This window comes from Martes martes (assembly GCF_963455335.1).
Source record: "Martes martes genome assembly, chromosome: 5".
NCBI classification, from domain to species: Eukaryota; Metazoa; Chordata; class Mammalia; order Carnivora; family Mustelidae; genus Martes; species Martes martes.
In genome coordinates, this window is record NC_137892.1 from 96,049,717 (window position 1) to 96,071,726 (window position 22,010).

Genomic DNA, 22,010 nt, shown 5'->3' on the forward strand with positions numbered 1-22,010 from the left:
TTGTCCAGGCCAGAGAGTGGTTCTGAGCTAAGAAGCCCTTAGGATGTCCATGCCCTGGTGACATGACCAAGCCAGGTGCCAGTAGGAGAATGAGATTTGGGGCTTCTTCCTTAAGGCTCTCCCAGTGTGCTCATCTAACCCTCCCCTGGGAGCCTACACCCCTGTCTTACTGAAGCTGGGGGCCAAGACCATGTGAGTGCCTCGCCCCCCTTTAACTCCCAAGTCCCTTTGATCCCAAGAGAGTTGCCATGCCAGTGATCCAGAGGACTTGCCTCTGTGCTGGTGTTCTGTGCCTCGGGAAGGGGGATGGATGTCCCTGATCTGTTTCTTACTGGCCCTTTCTCTTTCCTTGCAGGGCATATGACCGACTTAATTTATGCAGAGAAGGACCTGGTGCAGTCTCTGAAGCAGTATATCCTTGTGGAGGAAGCCAAGCTCTCCAAGATTAAAAGGTATCTGATGTCCTAAGCACCCCCTGCCCCAGAACCCATCCAGGGTGCTCAGAAGAGGAAGCGCTTAAGAGAGCCATGAGGGGCTGGCCTGGAGGTTACTTCATGCCAGTTCTCCAGAATGGCTCAGTGTACCGGCTAAGGACTCCCTCCTTTTCCCTATTTAAGAGCCTTTTTGCATACATGAGGATTCCCACCTCTTCTCTAGATTAAGGGGCTATGAATGTCAGTGGGGAGTTGCTGTATTCATTTTACATTGCCTCTCAATAGAAAAAGGGGTTTCACCAGGGAAATTACCATAAGTCAAGACCTATGTGAGTGGGCATGTTAAGTCTTCCTTTTCCTCTCTTTCCACAGCTGGGCCAACAAAATGGAAGCCTTGACCAGCAAGTCAGCAGCTGACCCTGAAGGTTACCTGGCCCACCCTGTGAATGCCTATAAACTGGTGAAGCGGCTGAACACAGACTGGCCTGCACTGGAGGACCTTGTCCTGCAGGACTCGGCTGCAGGTGAGGAATGGTGAGCAGGTGCTTGGGGGGCCAGTGGTCTGTGTGCCCGTGTATCGGGAGTGTCTGTCTGAGCCTGTCCTGGCTCTGCCGGTGTTGGTGGGCATGTGCGGTGTGTTGATATGCACCCTGCCAGGCCTGTGGCCATCTCCCTTTTCTGTGGGCACCTAGCAGTTGGCTGTCCTTATTTTTAATATGTAGCAATAATCAGTTCTTGCCTTGTCCTAGTGTGTTCATTCCCTTTTTTTTTTACACTTTTTAAAAACTTTTTTAAAACGTGCTTTACTAGTGTGTTCTTGTAGAAAAGTTAGGAAATAAAATGATGTAAGTAAATTAGAATTCTTAACCCAGTTGTCTAGTGATGAGCACTATTAAAATTCCTGTCTTCCTACACTCGCATTTACATTGAAAGAAGAAATGGACCCATTCATATAGTCCAGGGAGTGCAAACTCACTTGCTTTGTGGGACGAAACGAATTAACAAAAGTGAGTCAAGTGGGCTGGGTGATGGGGCCAACATAAGCTGGGGATTATGGGTCTCATCTAAATTCATTCCCATTCATACCTTTTAGAAATAAAACTTATCTGTAGGCAGATTTGTGCCATAAGCGTACAGTGATTTCCTGAAATTTCCAGCTTCTTTAAATGTCTGTTAAATGTTATAGGACAGGTTTTAATAGCTACATAGTAATAACTCAAACTGATATAGTGTGAAATTGGTCAAGTTAGTGGATGTGGGATTGTTTACAAATTATCAGCAATTGTGCATATACATCTTTGTGCCTACCTCTGATTATTTTCTTTTATTAAATTCTTTTTAAAATTTATTATTATTTTTTTAAGATTTTATTTATTTGAGAGAGAGAGAGTGACTGAATTCACAATGAGGGGTGGGGAGGGCAGAGGGAGAGGGCAGAAGCAGGCTGCCGACTGGATCCCAGGACCCCGGGATCATGATCTGAATGGAAGGCCAGTGCTTAACTGACTGAGCCACCCAGGCACCCTCTCTGATTATTTTCTTAGTTTAAATTCCTAGAAGTGGTATTTAGGTCAGAGTATGAACTTTTTAAAGCTTTAAAGCTTTGACCGTGCTTGGTGTCTTTTACTGTGCTGGTATTTTTTATGCTCTAACATTTTCCTCTCAGCAGGAGGTGGTGGGGCAGGCATGGAGGTGGGCCCTCCTGACTCCAGCCAGCCCTGGGCTCAGCCTCCTGGACTGAGTGCCTCTGCTCCCCCAGCTGGGAGTGCTGATTAACTTCAGACTGGTTGTCTCTGGCTGAGGCAGTTCAGCCCATGAGGCCAGACTGGGCTGGGCTTGGCTGGGGGCAGGGTGGCCCCTGGGGAGGGGTTGGTGAGTTGAGCCCGGCTGGAGCTGTGCCCAGTGAGCTCACTGCCTCCAGAAGCCGTGGCTGCCTTTCCCAGCCCCTGTCTTCCATCCTGGGGCTGTAGCTCAGAACTGGCTGTTCTGCCGGCACTCCACGGGCCGGACGGGTAGAATAAGCCTGCCTGGATGACCTTCCGCTCCCTAGTCTTGCTCTCCACACCCCGCCCCCACCGTCAACATCTGGTTCTTGTAGAAAACCTTATAATTACCAGAAGGCAGACAGGACAGGCCCTGAGAGCAATAGGTTGTTTTCACCTCTGACTTGAGAGTTCTTGCCTCTGAAATGAGGGGGGCGTGCTGACGGTGTGGCTTTTTCTGGGGGCATGTTTTCTTTTTCCTGAATTCCAGACTCTTAGAATCCCTGACTGGGCAGCCGCCAAGAAAGGCAAGATAACAACTTCTTGATCCCTGGGTCCCCAGGCATGGTTAGAAGTGGGTGTTTGAGCCTGAGGTCCTGAGAGTAGGTGACCGTGGGTACTGCTGCCCTGAGGAAGAGGCCAGGGAAGAAAGGACCTTGGGGTTCCCCTCCCAATTCTTAGCTCATAGGTAGCATTGAAACTCCTGAATCAACTTGGGAAGGCCTGGCCTCCACCTGGAGTCCTGAGATACAAAAGGTGCATATCCTGCTTAAGAGCTAGGGCTTGGAGTCCCAGAACAGCATCCTTGGGCACGTCTCTGGCAGGGGCTGGCCTAAGTTCCAAACTGTGGCCTTGTGCGCTATATCCGGGGAGCTCATGCCTTTGAGCTCATGGCAGGTCTGTGTTGTGGGAGTCCTCGAGAGAGCAACAGGAAGAGCCAGTGTGGTCTCTCAGTGTACTACACTGGGCTTGGGCAGGCCCACCTCAATGCTTGTTCTGGCCAGATGGTCCCCCAGTGCCTAATCTGGAGGATGGAGACAGCACTAAATCCCTTCAAGACTGTCATCATCACCTTTCTGGATGATAAGGACCAGTGGTCAGTAATGAGTGGCCAGCTAGGTTCCCTGAGTTGACTACCTCGGTCCCTTAGGCTCCTTGACCTGGAATGTGGGCTGGAGGTCCGTTTATCTGGTCCCCCCAGTGATCCTGGATCGAGGTTTTCCATGTGATTCATTTTCCATTAAGTGATCAATAGGTCCTCCGTGAGTCTTCTCCTGTGTCCTTCTCAATTACTGTTTCTGTCCTCTGTCCCTTCTGTCTCCACCAGATTTGACTGAGTGCTTTGGAGCCAAGACTCCCACATGTTAACCGGTTTGTGGGCCATCTTTGTTCAATTCCAAATGAGCAGTACAGGCAGTCCGTACAGTGAGGAGGAAGAAAAGAGAGATCTTCATGGACTGGAGCCATCAGGGAGGGCTTCCTGGAGGAAGGGAAAACTGCCTTTGAGGGAGGGGGCAGGGAGATTGCACCAGCCAGAAATCCTCCACTGGGTACCTTTCTGGTCCCAGGTGGAGTTGCGCCCCTGGATCAAGGGTAACCTCTTGTTCTCACTCTCATTTGGAAGGTTTTATTGCCAACCTCTCTGTGCAGCGGCAGTTCTTCCCCACTGATGAGGATGAAATGGGAGCTGCCAAGGCCCTGATGAGACTTCAGGACACATACAAGCTGGACCCAGACACGATTTCCAAAGGACAACTTCCAGGTACCTTACCACTCTAGGCTTTGCCCATGCACTGGGTGTGTGTCTACTGTGGCCTCTGGACAGAGTTGGAGCCACCACCATCTTGTGGTCTCTACCCTCAAGCACACCGTCAACTGCTGGTGGTGATGCTCTCTTGGGTTTCCAGTTGGTGCCAGTCCCCCCCCATTCCCATGGCAGCCACCTCCGCTCAGCCCCTCCCCTTCCCTCCCTCTCCTCTCTCTTCTCTTCTCTCCACTCAGAGAGAGCCAAGGCTGCTGCTCAGAACCCCTCGGCCTCTGCCCCCTGAACACTGCTCAAATCTTCCAGACCTGCTTCTGTCCCCACACCCTCTGATTTCTTTTTGACAAAGACTGATCTCTGGACTCACTGCCCTGTGTCCTGTGTGTCCTCAGTTACAGTCTCTGCCTTGTTCATTCTTGGCCCACCCCACTTGGGTCTTCCCCTTGAGCTCACACACTGTGGGTTCTTACTAATCTTACAAACCCCTCCCTCAGGATCCAAGGCCTTTTGAGTCTCCGGTGCTGATGGATCTGTTGGTTAGCCTAACCTGGCTAGGCTGCTGGACAGTCATCCACATGCTCTGTATTTCTTTGCTTCCCAGGTCCTCCTGAACATGCAGTCTGGCCTCTTTGCTCAGCATCCACTGATCCTGTCCCTGCCAGGTCTCCAGTGGCCACTCAGCTGCTAAAGCCAGTGGCTGAGTTTCAGGCAGAACGTCCTTTAATTTTTCGGCAGTGTTTGGCACATTGATTGGCTCAGTCTTCCTGATACTCTCTGAATTCTAGGGTACTGATCTCTACTGCTTCTCTTTTTGGCTTTCTGCTCTCTCTCTCTCTCTCTCTCTCTTTTTTTTTTTTTTTAAACATGCCCCTTTCTCCTGATTGCCTCAGTATGATTAGAAGAAGGTATATTTGGTTTGGGGGACTGTTAGAGGCCAATAAACCATAGGGTTCAGTTAGACCCCATTATACTTTGGATGTCACTCACCCTTGAGGACCCGGGAGGAGGCACAAGTCCAGGGAATCACAGTATGTAGGACAAAGAGACACTCTGTTGGCGGCTGGTTAAGGTCCAGAGTTGTAGCACTGAGGAATCTGGTGAGCCAGTGTGACGGAGTGTCGACTTCTTATTCCTGCCTCTGTCAAATCTTAGATCAAGCCAGGCCATGAAGCCAGTGAGAGAAGGCCCCTCAGGGCACCTGCAAGATGTGTTCGCAGTGTAGCTATGAGAATGGTTGGTAAGAGGAGAGAGCTACACCCAAGCATTGACCTTGTACATTCATTTAACAGATCTTTGCCTGTTCTAGAGGGGCAGGGAAGGTGGATTCCCTTAGGTAGAGTTTTCCCTGAGCACCTTCTGCAGGTGAGCCCAGCCATTTCCATCAAATGTACATAGATGACATCCACATCTGTGTTTCCTATCAAGGCTTATCACCAAAGATTCCAGCTATTGAAGACAAATGCCTTTGGGGCATCTCCACTTGGGTGTTCTCTGGGCTTCTCCAGAGTCACGTGTTCCAAACAGAAATCCTCATTGCCTTTTGAAATGTTTACCTTCCCCCTTGCTCCTTGCCTGAGCAAACAGCAGCTCTGGCCACTGGCAGCCCAAGTCAGAATCCTAAGGCCCATGGATTCTGCCTCTCTTGTGTCTTCTTTACTTGGAGGCCCTGACTCCAGCCTCATCACTTATTTCTCAACTGGATTATTGAAATAACTTTCTGACTTTTCTTCTATCTCCAGCTCACTCCTTAAAATCATTCTACATGTGGTCTTAAGTGCATCTCTGTTTATATCAGTTCCTGATCACAAAGTTTAACTTTAAGTGCTAAAGCCAAATTCCTCCTGTGTGTGGTTTTTGAGGTCTTGCATGGTCCTCTTTCCTGGGCCTACTTGCCTATCTATATTAAGTTTGTACTAAACTACCCACCACCTAGCTTCCTTGCCTATCGCACCCGATCAGCTGGATCTCATGTCTGATTGCCCTTTGGCATTCAGTTCTCTGAATGAAGAGCACGCTCTAGGGAGTGCTCTCCAAAGGCGTAGACTTTTGATGGGCTTCTGGGGAGGATGCTGAATATCTGGGAGCTCTTCTTCTTCTTTTTTTTTTTTTTTCCTGGGAGCTATTCTTTACCTTCTTGGTCTCTGTAGGATATGTGGATCATAGCTACTGATTATTAGCATCCTGGAGATCATAGAAGACATCTTTATGTGTCATCTCATTGACTTCTTGCCACCAGTTCTCTAAAATTGATGGTATTAACTCTAGACCTAAGGGGACTGAGAGTTAGAGAGGCTCGGTAATTTATCCATTGTGGCACAGCTGGTGGGAGCCCTAGCGAGGCCCACACGGAACCAGCTTTGTGCAGCTGGCTCAGCTGCTGTGTTATATTGCCTCATTGTGTGTTCCGGAAAACTGCATAGCTAACGGAGATCTGTAGAGGCCCAAGGATAATGACCAGGGGCTCAAGGAACCCCTTGATCACTAGCCCATCTACTAACTCCATCTCGTGTATACTCTCTTCATCTTCCTATCCCACATTGCCTAATGCTGAGCCATCACGGTGAGCAGACCTCTGTTTTTGAAGTAGCCAACCCTTTGGAGTAGGGGTTTCATTGTGGACAGAGCCCCACCTTGGACATTAGGCAGAAAGAAGCCCCTCTAAGGCAGCTCTTCCATGTCACCCATGTCTAGGTGTCTGTTAATGGGGTTAATGGAGACTCCCCTGCCTTCCAGGGAGGGTCACAGCCCTTCCTTCCTCTGCATGGGGCCTGCTTTTTCATTGTTCCCTGAGGAATACACTCATGTCCCTCCCACCTTACCCCTACCCTACATCCTACATTTTCCCATAGGTAGCATACTGTATCTCATCCTTCTTGACCTGAGACTGTTTTCACCCTCACTTTCCAGTATGGATCCCATGGCAAATAACCTGTGGTCTCAGGACCTGCAGTGCTGGTGCTCGCCAAATTCCCGCCACCTAACGGTCAAAGCTGGCACTGCAGTCTTGGCTCTGACCTCCCTTGGCATCTGTCCCTTTGCTCCTGCTCTGTTCCTGCTACCTCTCCGGTCCTGCTCAGTGTCATTCATTGTCCTTTCTCTGTAGGGTTCTGGCCTTAGCCACTTTCTCTACTCTCTTCTTACAGTCTTGCTGGAAGTGGTTATCCCCATGCATGGCTTTAGCTGCCATCGAAGTTCTGTTTTTTATATTAACTAATTTTTCTACCTTCCAGACTCATAAGGCCAGCTGCCCAGTAGACATCTCCTCTGATGCTCACAGGACCATCATACTCTCCTGAATACTGCTTCTTGGGCTTCTTCACAACAGAGGCCCCTTCCCACATGGCAGAACGGGAGTTTGTGGCCAGGAGATTGGCTGTGAATCCTGGTCCCAGGCAGGCCCAGCCTGCTTGTGCTCACTTAGAAGTCTGGGTGGGACTCTGCTGGGATGATGCCCCTCTTCCACTGGTCCAGGCTTCCTTGTGGGAATCTCTCTCCCCAGCCCAGTGGCTCTTTAGAGCCTGACTGTTTGCATTTCCTGCTGCAGGAACCAAGTACCAGGCCATGCTGAGTGTGGATGACTGCTTTGGGATGGGCCGCTCGGCCTACAATGAAGGCGACTATTACCACACAGTCCTGTGGATGGAACAGGTGCTGAAACAGCTCGATGCTGGTGAGGAGGCCACCACAGCCAAGGCCGAGGTGCTGGACTACCTGAGCTACGCTGTCTTCCAGCTGGGTGACCTGCACCGTGCTCTGGAGCTCACCCGCCGCCTGCTTTCTCTTGGTGAGGAAGTTCTAGGGGAAGGTCAGAGCCGAGGGGGTGCTGGCAGGAGAACTGGTTACTCCACCAGCTACTACCTGACCGCTCTCCTGGGCCTGAGCCACTTTGACATGTTGCCTGGCCAGTGACCCGAGCTGTACTGCTTTCAGGCCCATTCTGGCTGCTGGTTAGCTCTTTACCAATCTCATTTCTGGCCTTAGCCCTTGCCTGGTTGCTTATGGATATCGTCAGACCCGTGGCTCTATACATATATATACCTTTGAAAATAGGAATCCCATGGTGCGGTGCAACGGCTGCTCTGCAGGGTGAGCCTTCACGTGGTCAGGAGTGGCTGGGGAGGCAAGCCGTGCTTCACGATTGCTGCAGTGATTGCGGCCTGACCCATTCATTCAGGGTCCGAGGTCTTACTGATGGGACTTGCTATGGCGTTGGTGTTGTAAGTGTCTTGAGGTGTTGGACTGAAGGAAGTTAAAAGCACTGTGTTTTTTAAATCCTGTATGTTCCACCTCTTACTGATAGATGGGATAATCATAGTCTGGAATTTCACAGATCAGCAAAGACTTCTTTTGCTGCTGCTTTTCATGGGCCTTGAGTCTGATGCCAGCTACCATATGAGTGTTCTGCAAGACTGACATGGGAAGAGAGCTTTGTAGATGCTATCATGTTAGTAAGAGCCTTGGCCTGGGAGTCAGGATGCCTGGTTTCCTGTTTGGTCTAACCTTAGCCTAAATCTGTTAATATCTTTGGGCCTTGGTTTCCTCATCTATGGAGTGACACAGTAATCCTGCCAAGCTTGCTCCTTTGTGTTGTGAGGCCCACAAGATGAGGCTGTGGCATTGTCATGTGGCTGATCTTTTTGCCAGGATTTCAGCCTGCCTTCTCACTGTGGCCAGCATGTGATCTGGTCACCAGTAATGGGTGTACTCTAGGAGATGGATGTAAGTGACTCACAGCCAACTTGGGAGGAGGTGGCAGGAGTCTGGACTGCTTCTCTAGACCTGTGCTGTTGGGTCCTCCAGAGCAGCCTGAGAGGAGAGCCCCCCGTGTGGCTAGCTAATGGCCTCCTCGGTATCTCCTTTCCCATCTCTGGCCAAGCCAGAGAGCCCATGTTGGCTTTTCTGCTCTGACCAGCGAGCCCTGGTAAGATGCTGTGGAAAGCAGAATGCTGCGTGCGGATGAACTGCTGGGAGAGAAAACTGCTTACAGAATAATTTCTCTAAATGACCTAACAGATGTTTGTGGTTTCCTTTTCCTTCTTGTTCTTTACTCTTTCTAGACCCGAGCCATGAACGAGCTGGAGGAAATCTGCGGTACTTTGAACGGTTGTTGGAGGAAGAAAGAGAAAAAATGTTATTGAATCAGACAGAAGCTGGGCTAGCTACGCAGGAAAGCATCTATGAGAGGCCTGTGGACTACCTGCCTGAGAGGGACGTCTATGAGAGCCTCTGTCGTGGGGAGGGTGTCAAACTGGTGAGATGCATGGCTAGGTCCCACATGTGGACCTAGACTTTGGCTCTGGATGGGGAGATTTGGGAAGGATGTTCCTCTGTGTGTAGGCTGTTTCCTCAGTATCTTGCCCAATTCTTTGTAGCATCTGCTGAGGCTGACAGGTGGGTGTTCTCTGAGGTATAGGGCAGGAGACTGTCTCCCCCAGTGTCCCTGGCAGAGTTTGAATCCTCTAAGTTATTGCTCAGCTCCCTTCCCTACCCCAACATGCCCAGCTTCTGCTTGACTCACGCTGTGAGGAAAACCATGGATGTGGATGTGCTCCATGGGAAGCTGTGGTCTCTGTAGTGAAGACGTGGCCATAGCTAACAGCTCAGCCTCCAGTGTCACTGATTTTTGAGAGCCCTGGGATTCCAGTGCTTCCTCAGGAGGCTCAGGTATGAGGTGGTCTCTGGGCCTTGTCCATGTCTGTATCTTCGTGCCTCCCACTGGCTTTTTCACCTAGAATGGCCTCTCCCCTGCCTCAGTCCTTCTGACTTACTCATATCTCTGTGAGAAGGGTCAGGGGTTAACCTTGTGCCGTAGGACCTGTAGACATGAGAAATTTTTGCAAGAGAGGAAACATTGCACGATTTGTGGGGGTATCATTTCTCTCAGTCAAGCTGTGGGACTTTTGTTTCTTCTGTGGTGGGGCAGGAGGGAGGAGCTGCTGGACACAGGGTATGAGACCCACGTCTGCAGCCAGGCAGTCTGGGGCCAAGGATTAGAACTCATTATGCCCAGAGCCTGTTGCTTTGTATGCTCCCTAGACTCCCCGGAGGCAGAAGAGGCTTTTCTGTAGGTACCACCATGGCAACAGGACACCACAGCTCCTCATCGCCCCCTTCAAAGAGGAGGATGAGTGGGATAGTCCACACATCGTCAGGTACTACGATGTCATGTCTGATGAGGAAATCGAGAGGATCAAGGAGATCGCGAAACCCAAAGTACGTGTGTCTACAGTTCCTTCCTGGGCACCTTATCCCTGTTATTGTGGGGTGGTTTGTTTGCTTACTCCACTGGCCTTTGCCAGTGTCTAGTGTTAAGTCTGCTGTCTGGGTCCTGAGGTACTAAAGACTCAGTTTGATCTTGTGGGTTCACAGTCCAATGGCAAAGAAAACTGAAGGAAGCTATGTGGACAGCCAAGTGCTATGACAGAAGGACTCCCGGGGAGCAGGGCAGGTCCACAATGGGAAGTGTCAGCTCACCTGCTGGGGGCTGGTGTGTGGGTGAGTTTTGGGGAACTGCCATAGGGTGCTGCCATCCTGGGTCGTGTGGAGCTCCCAGTTAGTGCTGTGAAGAAGTGATTGACATGGACAATGAACATCTTTACAGTGTTCAGTCTTCTCATCCACACTTTGGTCTCTCCATTTATTCATATCTTATAAAATTTATTCATATATGCTCAGTACATTTCTTGTTAGGCTTATTCCTAGGTAGATTTTTTGTTGTTTTTTAATCATATTTTTACTGCTTACATCATTTTATTAGTTTACTATTTTATATGCTAAAGTATTGATTATAAAAATACATTTCATAATAACAGCAAATATTTACTGAGTTCTTTTTTGGAGATTTATTTATTTGAGAGAGAGGGAACAGTGTGAGTGAAAGAGAACACAGGTGGGGGAGAGGGGCTGAGGGAGAGGAAGTAGCAAGCTCCCTGCTAACATGGGGCTTGATCCCAGGACCCTGGGCTCATGCCTGAGCCAAAGGCAGATGCTTAACCAACTGAGCCATCCAGGTGCGCCTGAGGCGGTTTTATTTATTTTTATTTATTTTTTTTAATTTCTTTTCAGCATAACAGTATTCATTGTTTTTGCACCACACCCAGTGCTCCATGCAATACGTGCCCTCCATAATACCCACCACCTGGCTTCCCCAACCTCCCACCCCCTACCCCTTCAAAATCCTCAGGTTGTTTTTCAGAGTCCATAGTCTCTCATGGTTCACCTCCCCTTCCAATTTCCCTCAACTCCCTTCTCCTCTCCCATCTCCCCATGTCCTCCATGTTATTTGTTATGCTCCACAAATAAGTGAAACCATGTGATAATTGACTCTCTCTACTTGACTTATTTCACTCAGCATAATCTCCTGAGGTGGTGGTTGGTTGGTTTGTTTGTAAGATTTATTTGAGAGAGAGAATGCATGAGTGAGGGTGAGCGGGGGAGGTGGGCAGAGGAAAAGGATCTCAAGCGGACTGCCGCTGAGCCTGGTGCCTTCTCAGGGCTCGATCTCACAACCCTGAGATCGTGACCCTAGCTGAAATCAAGAGTCGGTTTCTTAACCAGCTGAGCCACCCAAGTGCCCCTGTTTTCTGAGTTCTTAAGTGTGATACAGGCCATGTTTTAAGTGCTTAAACATACATTAACTATCATGTCTGGTAAGCGCACTGTCACTGTCTTCATTTTACCCACAGGGAAACAGACGCGTGCAGAATGCAGCTATTCAACTTACTACTCTTTTGATTTTTAGCTGATTCTCTTGCATTGTCAGACACTATCATCAGCTGCAAATAAAGATTGTTTTCTCTTTCCTAATAATTATATTTCCTTTGTTTTTATCATCTCATTGAACTGCCCAGAACTCCTTGAGCATTATTAACATTTGGCATCCTGGTCTTTTTCCTGAATTTCCTGGAGATCCCTCTGGTATTTTGGTGCTAAGTATGCAGCTGGCCATTGGTTTTGTACATGCATCATTAGGCTGTAAAATTATTCTTGTATTTCTAGTTCATACAAGATTTGTTCCCATTTGACGTCATTCAGAGAACCACTTCCTACCATGTCCCCACCCTTTTCCTATCACTGGTGATTACAAAGGGGGCATTTAGCTGGAGCCTCTGTTGTTTTGTGCCTGATAGACTTGTAGTGGCCAAGAGGCCCTACACTTGTGGAGAGACGGAAAATAGGTTCCCACCCTGGCCCCCCTGCTCCTCATCTTGAAGCGACCTTGGCTTGAGGCAAAAGGACATCTAGCGCCCAGAATCGGCCATTGAGGTTGCTGAGGGATGGGTTAGCAAGTGTGTGTGGAGAATGGGGACCAGTACTCACCCTTTCTACTCCCTGGGTCAGCTGCAAAGTCCTCCAAGGAAGAAAACTATTTCCCTGGTTGCCAGGTGAGAGAGGCTTTGTTATGCTAGGACCTCATGAGATTCCTCATTTGTCCCTCAGGCGAAGGCACTAAAACATTTCTGTGTGTGTTTTCATGCTGGGTGTGTGTGTGCACGTGTGTGGCAGGGGCGGTGTGGGGGGAGCGTTGGGAAAACTTGTCTTTGTATAGAAGCCATGACATGGGCTGTCACAAGCTGACCTCTCCTTTCTGGAGCCTATGAGGGACAGATGCTATTCTGACTTTGAAGTAGAGCCCATGAGTTTAACTTGGCCTGTGGAGAATGCCTGGCAGCTGCTTTTTTGGGTCCCTGGCCTGCTTTCAAAATAGCCCTGCCTATCTCTGGGAGGAGAACACAGCTGCTAACAGCCTCCTTGTGGATGTCAGGCCAGCGATGAGGCTTAGATGTTTGGATGGGGCTTAGCTGCAGCTGCACTTGTCATCAGGAGGAATCATAGATAGGAGCTCAGGGAAGCCGTCTGTTCCGGGTGCACTGCCACGTTGCCAGAACTGGGTGCAGCAGTACAGTGTCCTGGCAAGGTGGTCTCCTGGCCAGTCTTCTGGTCTATCCACACCTCTCTATCCCTTCTGCCATCAACTCTTGCCTTGCCCTCTGCCTGGAGCTCCTCTCTGGCCACCTTGTTACCTCCCCAGCCCTTGGTTAGTCAGCTCTCCCTGAGGTGTGCACATTGTGATTGTGAGTGTCTGTTACCTGCCTTCCCTGTTTCTTGTTCACCGCAGACTTGCTTCCAGGCCTCGTCTCCTCTTGCCTCTTTGGCCTCTAACGTCTAATCCACGGTCATGGTGTCACACCCATTTTTGCGCCTGGACGTCTGCATTGCTGTTCTGTAGTGCTCCCCTACCTGGCTAACTCCTGCTTACCCATTAAGTCTCAGCTAGGTGGTCTCCCCTGACCATTCTTGACTGTGTAGACTGAGCTTCCACAGACATGAAGCTTACCTGTTCCCAGCTCCTCCCGTATTGTGCTGCGGGGTTAGGCAGCTAGTTTTCTGCCTTTCCCACAGACTGCGCTGTGTGAGGGCACGGGCCATGTCTTGGTCACCCAGTGTAGCGCCAGCCACATAGCAGGTACTCATTAAGTATTTATTGAAATCGGGGGGAAGTGCTATTGGGGTGGGAGTATCTGGGTCTATGGTCCCACCCATGTGAGGTCATTAGGACCGTGCACAGCTGAAGCATGGTGAGCTGCCTTTGGGCAGCATGTGCTTCCTGGGAGCACCACTGTAGCTGTCTATGGAGAGTGAGAGGATATAAGATAGGTCAGGGGTGTTTGTGGATGTGTGTGTGTGTTAGCATACATATGGAGAGGTAGGTGGTTTTCAAGCAGCAGATCACGTATTTCAACTTGTACAGTCCTTTCCAGATGCTGTCATCTGACCTTGTAAGGCTCCTAAGTGAGTAGAAGGTGTGCCTCCTATCTTTGCTCTTCACAGCAGTGGGAGCCCAGTGTGAGCTGCTGCAGCAGACGGGCGTTTGAGTAGGTTTCTTGGCAGAGGAGGCTGCTGTGATTGAGAAGGACCTGGTCAAGAGGAGCGTACAAGGTTGAGGCTCAGGGACAGAGACACAGTCTGAAAGTGGTGGGAGTAGCCATGCACAGGTGGCGCTCAGGCAGGGGTGATATGTGTGCCTGGTGAGAATGGGTGAATGAGATGGGTGAATGGTCAAAGCGGACTCCAGAGGCACAGTTCTATAGACAGCACAGACCTGGGTGAGAGCAGGGCAGTGGCCCGGGGGTGACTGCAGAGCAGGAATGTGGGGGCCTTAGACTCCTGCCCTCGCGTGCCTTGTCTAGGGCCAACCGCCTGAAAAACTTCTTTCCCCCACTGGCCTGAATGGCAGGTCTGGTCCCAGTCTCTCTAGGAAAACACTCAAGGCAAAGAAGGATAAGTCTGCCCTCTCTTCCTGCCTTCCAGCTTGCACGAGCCACTGTACGTGATCCCAAGACAGGCGTCCTCACTGTTGCCAGCTACAGGGTTTCCAAAAGGTTAGCAGAGGTGGTGTGGCGGGGGTAGTGGTGGTGGGGGTGGCTGCTCCAGCCCTATCTCCAGCCTGTCTCCAGGGCTTCCTAGTTTATACTCCAGGGAGCTTGGCATGGCTTCTCCTTCCTGCCAGCACCTTCCCTACTTAGCACATTCACCCTGTACTGCCTGTTAGTACTGGCCCTGACTCTGGTGGGGAGAGCGTGAGACCTCATGTAAGCTGCCTTCCCCACCTTCCTTTCTCTCCCTCCTTTGGCTTAGCTCATGGCTGGAGGAGGATGATGACCCTGTTGTGGCTCGAGTGAATCTCCGGATGCAGCACATCACAGGGCTCACCGTAAAGACTGCAGAACTGCTGCAGGTATGGCTGGCCCCCGGGATGCTGGGGTTGGGAAGCGGCTGTTTCTGGCTAGAAGGTCTTGCAGGTGCCCAGAGCCAGGCTCCGGGAGGCTTGCCCAGTGAACTGTGTGGCTGCACAGTGCTTTGGGTGTGGAGTGACCTCGCACAGGGAAGCCAGAAGTAAGCATGCCTACTGTCATTCTGATAGTTCATCATGCAACAGGTAGTGATCATCTTCTATGTGCCCAAGTATCATATGAGGAGCTAGGGATTGGTGGTGGGCGTGGCAGACCCATTTGTATTTCTTGACTGTGGAAGCTGAAATCCTGCGTTGTGTTAGGAACACTTCTAAGAGAGCTGTGAATATCTTCAGAGGTCATAGTTCTGATGCACGTGGTTCACATGCAACTGGAGGTAAGGTATTTTGTGATATGTTGGTCAGAAAAGTGAGAGGTCGGGAGATGCTGATGAGAATGGAGACCTTTGTTCAAAGTAGTGCCTGTGGAACCCTGGCTTTCTGCCTTTATTTCGAAGGTGATTGTGAAGAAACATGGCAGTTGGGTAGGGATCCTAATAATATATTCTCTGTTGTATATTGAGTTCAAATCTGTTTTGTCCATGCTCCCTTCTGAACATTGGAACTTCTGGGTTCTTTTGTAAAGTAATGACCTGAGACACTGCCAGAGAAGTTTTGCTGGCATTTTAAAAAAAAGATTTTATGGGTGCCTGGGTGGCTCAGTGGGTTAAGCCTCTGCCTTCAGCTCAGGTCATGGTCTTAGGGTCCTGGGATCGAGTCCCGCATCGGGCTCTCTGCTCAGCAGGCAGCCTGCTTCCTTCTCTCTTTCTCTCTCTCTGCCTGCCTCTCTGCTTACTTGTGATCTCTGTCTGTCAAATAAATAAATAAAATCTTTAAAAAAAAAAAGAAAAAAAAGATTTTATTTATTTATTGAGAGAGAGCACGTGCATACACACTAGCAGGGGGAGGGGCAGGGGCAGAGGGAGAGAGAGAATCTCAAGTTGACTGTACACTGAGCGCAGAGCCTTACTTGGGGCTTGATCCCATGACCCTGGGATCATGATCTGAGCTGAAATTAAGAGTCAGATGCTTAATCGACTGAGCCACCCAGGTACCCCTCACTGGCATTTTTTAAGAGTCCCCTGGGTCGGGGTGCCTGGGTGGCTCAGTGGGTTAAGCCTCTGCCTTTAGCTCAGGTCATGGTCCCCCAACCCTGGGATCGAGCCCCACATCGGGCTCTCTGCTCAGCGGGGAGCCTGCTTCCCCCTCTCTCTCTGCCTGCCTCTCTGCCTACTTGTGATCTATCTCTCTCTGTCAGAAAATAAATAAAATCTTTAACAACAACAACAAAAAAGAGTCCCCTGGGTCTGTCTGGCCAGAGTTTCTGTATATTTAAGGATTGCACCTTTGATCTTTAGGCTTGGCAACCATAGATTTCATTAGAATATTGAACTGAAGAGCATTTAGAAGATTCTCTAATCAAGCAAATGACTGAGGTTTGTTTTGTTTTGTTTTGTTTTTCTGTAGCTCTGTCAGCAATCAGAAAACCAATTTTGAAGATCCTCTTTGTGGATTTGTGTGAAATCCACCAGTTTTTAAATACATGCTAATTACCATTTAGTGTTGTGAAAATTTTATCTAATCTTCAGTTCAATCCAACTTAATGTTGAGTTTGTAAACTTAATTTTTTTTTGAAGATTTTATTTATTTGAGGTAGTGCATGTGTACATAAGTTGGGGAGACAGGCAGAGGGAGAGGGAGAAGCAGATTCCACACTGAGCGGGGAGCCTGACACAGGGCTTGATCCCAGGACCCTGGGATCATGACCTGAGCCAAAGGCGGCCACTTAATGACTGAGCCACCCAGTAGCCCAATTTAATTTTTTTTTTTAAAGATTTTATTTATTGGGGCGCCTGGGTGGCTCAGTCATTAAGCATCTGCCTTTGGCTCAGGTCATGATCCCAGGGTCCTACAGTCCAGCCCCACCCCTGTCAGGCTCCCTGGCGGGGGGTCTGCTTCTCCTTCTTCCACTCCCCCTGCTTCTGTTCTCTCTTTCTGCTGTCTCTCTCTCTGTCAAATAAATAAATGAAATCTTAAAAAAAAAAAAAGATTTTATTTATTTAAGAGTGTGTGTGAGCAGGGGGAGGGTCAAAGGGAGAGCGGGGGAGAGAGAATGTCAAGCAGAGTCCACGCCGAGGCTCGATCTCACCAGCCTGAGATCATGACCTGAATGGAAATCAAGAGTCGGATGCTTAACCAACTGAGCCACACATGCACCCCAAGCTTAATTTAATTTTAAGGTAGTTCCATAAACAAGCACATTGATAGAAGACTTCTGCCACATCTCCCACTTCCACCATTTTAGGAGCAGTAGGGACTCTCAGTGCAGTAGGTGCGTCTCTATTGGCATTGTTGGGTTTCCTGTCTCTGTGGAGCAGGTCTGTTGTTATAAAACATCTGTCGCGGTCAGAGCCAGTGTTAGGACTCTCATGATCCCCATCGAGGACAGCATTCTGTTTGGCTGATCCCATACCCTGGACCAGTGGGCTGAGGAGACTGGATGGGACCTGTGCCACTGTTGCCCTCCTGGCTGACTCCCTGGCTACACGCTCTGTACACTATCTCAAATGCAGCCGAGAAGGCAGCAGCTTTGTACTTGGACTGGCTTCTCTGCCACAACCCCGGCTCCATCAAGTTTGGCCTATCATCCTTTTGTAGGTCAGTGATGAGTGGGATCCAAATGCCAGGACTCCGTGTGGAAGGGCTTTTACAGTCAAGGCTCTTCTGGAAGACCCAGACCATAGCTGCCCAGGCACTGAGGCCCCAGTTTTGTCTGTCTTCTTCTAGGAACTATATTGGCATTAACTTTGTCTGCTGGCAGTGTTGAAAGCTTTGACCCTCTGTGGTCTGGGGACAGGGACCTGGGTTTCAGCACCTCCCTCTAGGTGCTCATTCAGCATGGACTGTTTGTGGTATAACTAGTGCCTAGGTACCAGCAAGGGCCTGTACCCCCTAGCCCTTCAAAATGTTACAGGCTTCTGGAAAGGAGCTGGTTCTTCTGCTCCTTGTTGACACTCTTTCACCTGTGGCCGATGTGTTTACAATCGATCATTTGGAAGAAAAAGCAATTGAGGCTTTCTTATGAATTGGATGAAGGCTTGTCTGATAGTGGAGGAGATGCTACACTGACGGAATTCTCTAAGATTGAACGCACTTCTGACTTGATGTTTCAGCTTTACTAAAAAAGTAATTTCTGACCATTTTTTTTTGTCTTCACTCTGACTTCAGTATAATAAATACTCATGGTTTTCAAATGATTGGCTCTTCTATTTTTGTAACAACACATCTAATGATTCAAATGAATGCTATCATAGGAATCAGGGTGTTTTTTGGCTGGGGGGGCGGTATTTGTTTATTTTTAAATTTAAATTCAATTAATTAACATAGTGTATTATTAGTTTCAGAGGCAGAGTTCAGTGATTCATCAGTTGCATATAACACCTACGACTCATTATGTCACATGCCCTCCTAATGCCCATTACCCAGTTATTCCATCCCCCCCCAGCAACGCTTGTTTCCTGTGATAAAGAGTCTCTTATGATTTGTTTCCCTTTCCAATTTCATCTTATTTTATTTTTCCCTCCCTTCACATATGCTCCTCTGTTTTGCTTCTTAAATTCCACATATGATTAAAATCACATGATGAATGTCTTTCTCTGATTGAGTTATCTTATTTAGCATTATATACTCTAGTTCCATCTGTGTTCTTGCAAATGGCAAGATTCCATTTTTGATGGCTGAGTAATATTCCATTGCATGTATATAGACACCACATCTTCTTTATCCATTCATCTGTTGATGGACATCTAGGTTCTTTCCATAGTTTGGCTGTTGTGGGCATTGCTGCTATCAACATTGGGGTACACGTGCCCCTTCGGGTCACTACATTTGTATCTTTAGGGTAAATACCCAGTAGTGTGATTGCTGGGTCATAGGGCAGCTCTATTTTCAACTTTCTGAGGAACCTCCATGCTGTTTTCCAGAGTGGCTGCACCAGCTTGCATTCCTACCAACAGTGTAGGAGGGTTCCCCTTTCTCTGCATCCTTGCCAACATATATCATTTCCTGACTTGTTAATTTTAGCTAAGGAATCAGTTTTGATGTATAGTTGCTTGTTATTAAAGTTGTGAGTCTGGGCTTGGAGTTTGCCCACATGCACAATTGCACATCCACAAGCTCCCATGACACTTGCACTCTTTGGGGACAGCGTTAAATAGTGTAGACACAATAGCATCGGTGCATGATCCAATGGGATTCCCAAAACTGTTAAAAGATGAGCCTGCTGGGTGATGTGGCTTCTTTCATTCCATGACATCTGCAAGTTTAAGCATCCCATCCCGCAAATGGGAGTATTGGAAAATAGTCATTTTCTGCAGTTCCTGCAACAAGCGGTGATCAAGTTTTGCAGAATGCATTGGCACCCTAATCCCAGTCATGTTGAAAATTTTCTTCCAAGTTCCCAACAAGTGGACCCAACGAAAGTGTTTGTGATATGACTTTATCAATGGCTGTAGCACTTCCTTTCTTAGATGCACCTCCAGGCTTAGAGCCATCTGCTGAATCTGGCCTCCTCGCACTGTTGACAGAATTTCCAGGTATTTCCAGTGCAGGCATCTTGAAGGCTGAAGCAGCTTGTGATAGCATATTTTCTTCATATCAAAATTTTTAATTTTGCAGACACTGAAAATCATGCTGTCCCAATTCACTACATCACATTTGATAGATCTTGCTTTCTTTTCCAATAAGAGGATTTCTTTTTTTTTTTGTAAAGTATCCCCCCTCCTACTCTCTCCCTCTTGTCTATAGGTCTTCATTATTGCCAGTTTTGCAGACCCTCACATCTGACTGTTGGAATCGCCAAAAAGGATATGCAAAAAATACCAACTTCCTGAATAATGATAGCTGAGCCCCAGAGGTTTTTAGGGTTTCAGTACGATACAGTAGCCAAGTGTTCCCAGGTGGACATCGGTGGTACCACCTGATCTATCATCTTCCTTATCAGACTCTGCACTTTGTCTTGAACTTTGTCTCTCATTCTGTCCACTGTGGCTAGAATAACCGTGTTTGACTTAAGACTTACGTTGTGCTGGTAAACTGTTCAGTCAGGCCTTTACAGCTTATAATCCAATTAATAATGTCTGGTAGTTGCGGAAGCTAAGATGGCTCAGGTCCTACTCCAGGCACAGGCTCCTTCTGGGGACGCTGAAGGCGCAGCAATCGTCAGCTGCCCGGGGCCTGCTGTTTCACTTGGATGCACAGCTACTTCGTGCAGGGAAGCACTGTGAGAGGGAGTAAGATATGTTCTCCTGGCTCCCTTTGACCTGGGACAGCAACCAGGGTGAAGTGACCTGGGGTAGGGGCAGTGTCAGGTCCTTAGGAGCTACCAAACTAGCATAAAAGCAAAATTCCTGTCTTGAGTTTGTCATTGGATTTCCTTGGATTATCTTTCTATTATCCTGCAAACAAATAGGGCCCCAGCCAGGGCCTGTCTCAAGGAAAGCACTCCCTTCTGCCCTCTGAGAGTCCCTGAAGGGCTGGAGCTTCTCCACAGGGGCTGCCTGCAGGTTGCCCATTTTGCTGTGTTTGGGAAACCCCATTTATGCTGCAGCCTGACTCTCGACAGAGCCGTGGATACATTTGATGCATGTGGGCTTCCTGTGCTGGCAGGGCGTACTTACCATCTACTTTTGAGAGGATGCACTTGGGGGTTCTGGTTATTAAGGATGCAGGTTATTTTGGTTCATGTGGGGACACAGTGTCCCTGCGGAGAAGGGCTCCTTCAGGACTGTTCATGCTTCTGACAAGGTCTGTTGCTGTTCTTTCCCACCAGGTTGCTAATTATGGAATGGGAGGACAATATGAGCCCCATTTTGACTTCTCTAGGGTAAGGTCCAAACCATGGGTGTTGTAGAGGGCCCTGCTCCTTCTGACTTGAGAAAGCTGAAGCTTCTTGGAACATTTCAGCCTTGACATCAGTGCCCCCCACCCCCCACCCCATGCCTTATCAGGACCAAGTCTTTGTTCCTGGAAAAGTCCAAATCAGGAACATGGGGCCTTTGGAGCCCAGTGCAGCCTAGCTGTTTCACTGTGCCATGACTATAAAGCATGGGCCCTGACTAGGTCTTTGTGAAAGCTGTTCCTGCCCCCGTCCCCCTGTGCCCTGGCCAGGGTTTTTTTTGCTGAAAGGAAAAACCATGGTCCAGGCTGATGTATGGAACACATGCTTAGTGTTGTCCCTTGACCCTTTTGGCCCCAGTCCTGTAAGTGGGGGGTGGAATCATCTGCAAACGTGGGTGAAAGTTGTTGTTTGTTGCAGCGACCTTTTGACAGCGGCCTCAAAACGGAGGGGAATAGGTTAGCGACGTTTCTTAACTATGTAAGTATTGGGGCCAGGTCCACCTGTTCATTCTCACTTAATTTTATAGAAAAATGAGCAAGATGCTTTCAAGCGTTTAGGGACGGGGAATCGTGTGGCCACGTTCTTAAACTACGTGAGTATGATGCATGCAGCAAATGGGCCCTCGGGGAATCTGGGTCCAGAGTGCTATCTCATATCCACTCTTGTCAGGGCTGATACCACCAGCTGTCGCTCACTGGCTGGGCCCTTTTGGCCCTCAGCACTCTTCTTGGCTGGAGGAGAGATTTGGCCTGTGTTCCCATCTGTGTGCTCACCCACACCCCTGACGTTCATATCCCTGGCTCTTTTTGATGGGCCCAGTGCTAGTCAGGACTTTTGGGGTGAGTGCTCTGGAGAGTTCCATCCTTGGCAGCAGAGTGAGGAGGCTGCCATGAGGCCCTCCTAAATGAAAGCTGCGTTTGTTTCTCCAGAGCTCAGTGGCCTGCCTCCCATCTGTTGCCTGTGCTCCAGCCACAGGCCGTCAGGTTTACCTCTCACACGAGGAGCAGTTTGCTTTCCCCTCTGCTTAGAGAGCCTGCTCTAAAGAGGCATACAGACTGTGAAGTAACTTAGAGACAGAATCCTGTGGCCATCTTTTCCTTTGATGTCTCATTTATGTTTTTGTGTGTAGTTATTATGTTCTGGGGCTGGCCACGAACATGCTAGTGAGCAGGACATGTGGAGTCTCTCGTGGGCTTTACGGTCTAACATGAGAGACTTGCTTTAACCATAGCAGAGGTAATTTATTTAGTTACCATGGGGACAAGTACCTTGAAAGAGTGGCTCAGGGTTGAGGTTCAGAGAAGGCCTCCCTGTGGAGTAACGTGTCAGTGGAGACTCGCAGGTTGAGTGGAAATTAGTT

General features: G+C 48.9%; 1 protein-coding gene across 14 annotated transcripts in view; it reads left to right on the forward strand.

Annotated features, from left to right (window-relative positions):
• Positions 1-22,010, forward strand: part of P4HA2 (prolyl 4-hydroxylase subunit alpha 2) — a 35,115-nt gene that overhangs the window by 9,166 nt on the left and 3,939 nt on the right. For 6 of the 14 annotated variants that reach the window (XM_080803718.1, XM_080803717.1, XM_080803710.1 and 3 more), the window contains 10 exons: positions 356-452; positions 807-958; positions 3,822-3,959; positions 7,504-7,743; positions 9,017-9,210; positions 9,996-10,172; positions 14,271-14,341; positions 14,598-14,697; positions 20,582-20,635; positions 21,177-21,242. In XM_080803718.1, coding sequence (XP_080659844.1) covers positions 356-452; positions 807-958; positions 3,822-3,959; positions 7,504-7,743; positions 9,017-9,210; positions 9,996-10,172; positions 14,271-14,341; positions 14,598-14,697; positions 20,582-20,635; positions 21,177-21,242 — 1,289 coding nt within the window. Of the gene's footprint in view, positions 1-355; positions 453-806; positions 959-3,821; positions 3,960-7,503; positions 7,744-9,016; positions 9,211-9,995; positions 10,173-14,270; positions 14,342-14,597; positions 14,698-20,581; positions 20,636-21,067; positions 21,128-21,176; positions 21,243-22,010 lie in introns of all 14 variants that reach the window. The other 8 variants (XM_080803723.1, XM_080803722.1, XM_080803716.1 and 5 more) reach the window with 2 other exon arrangements.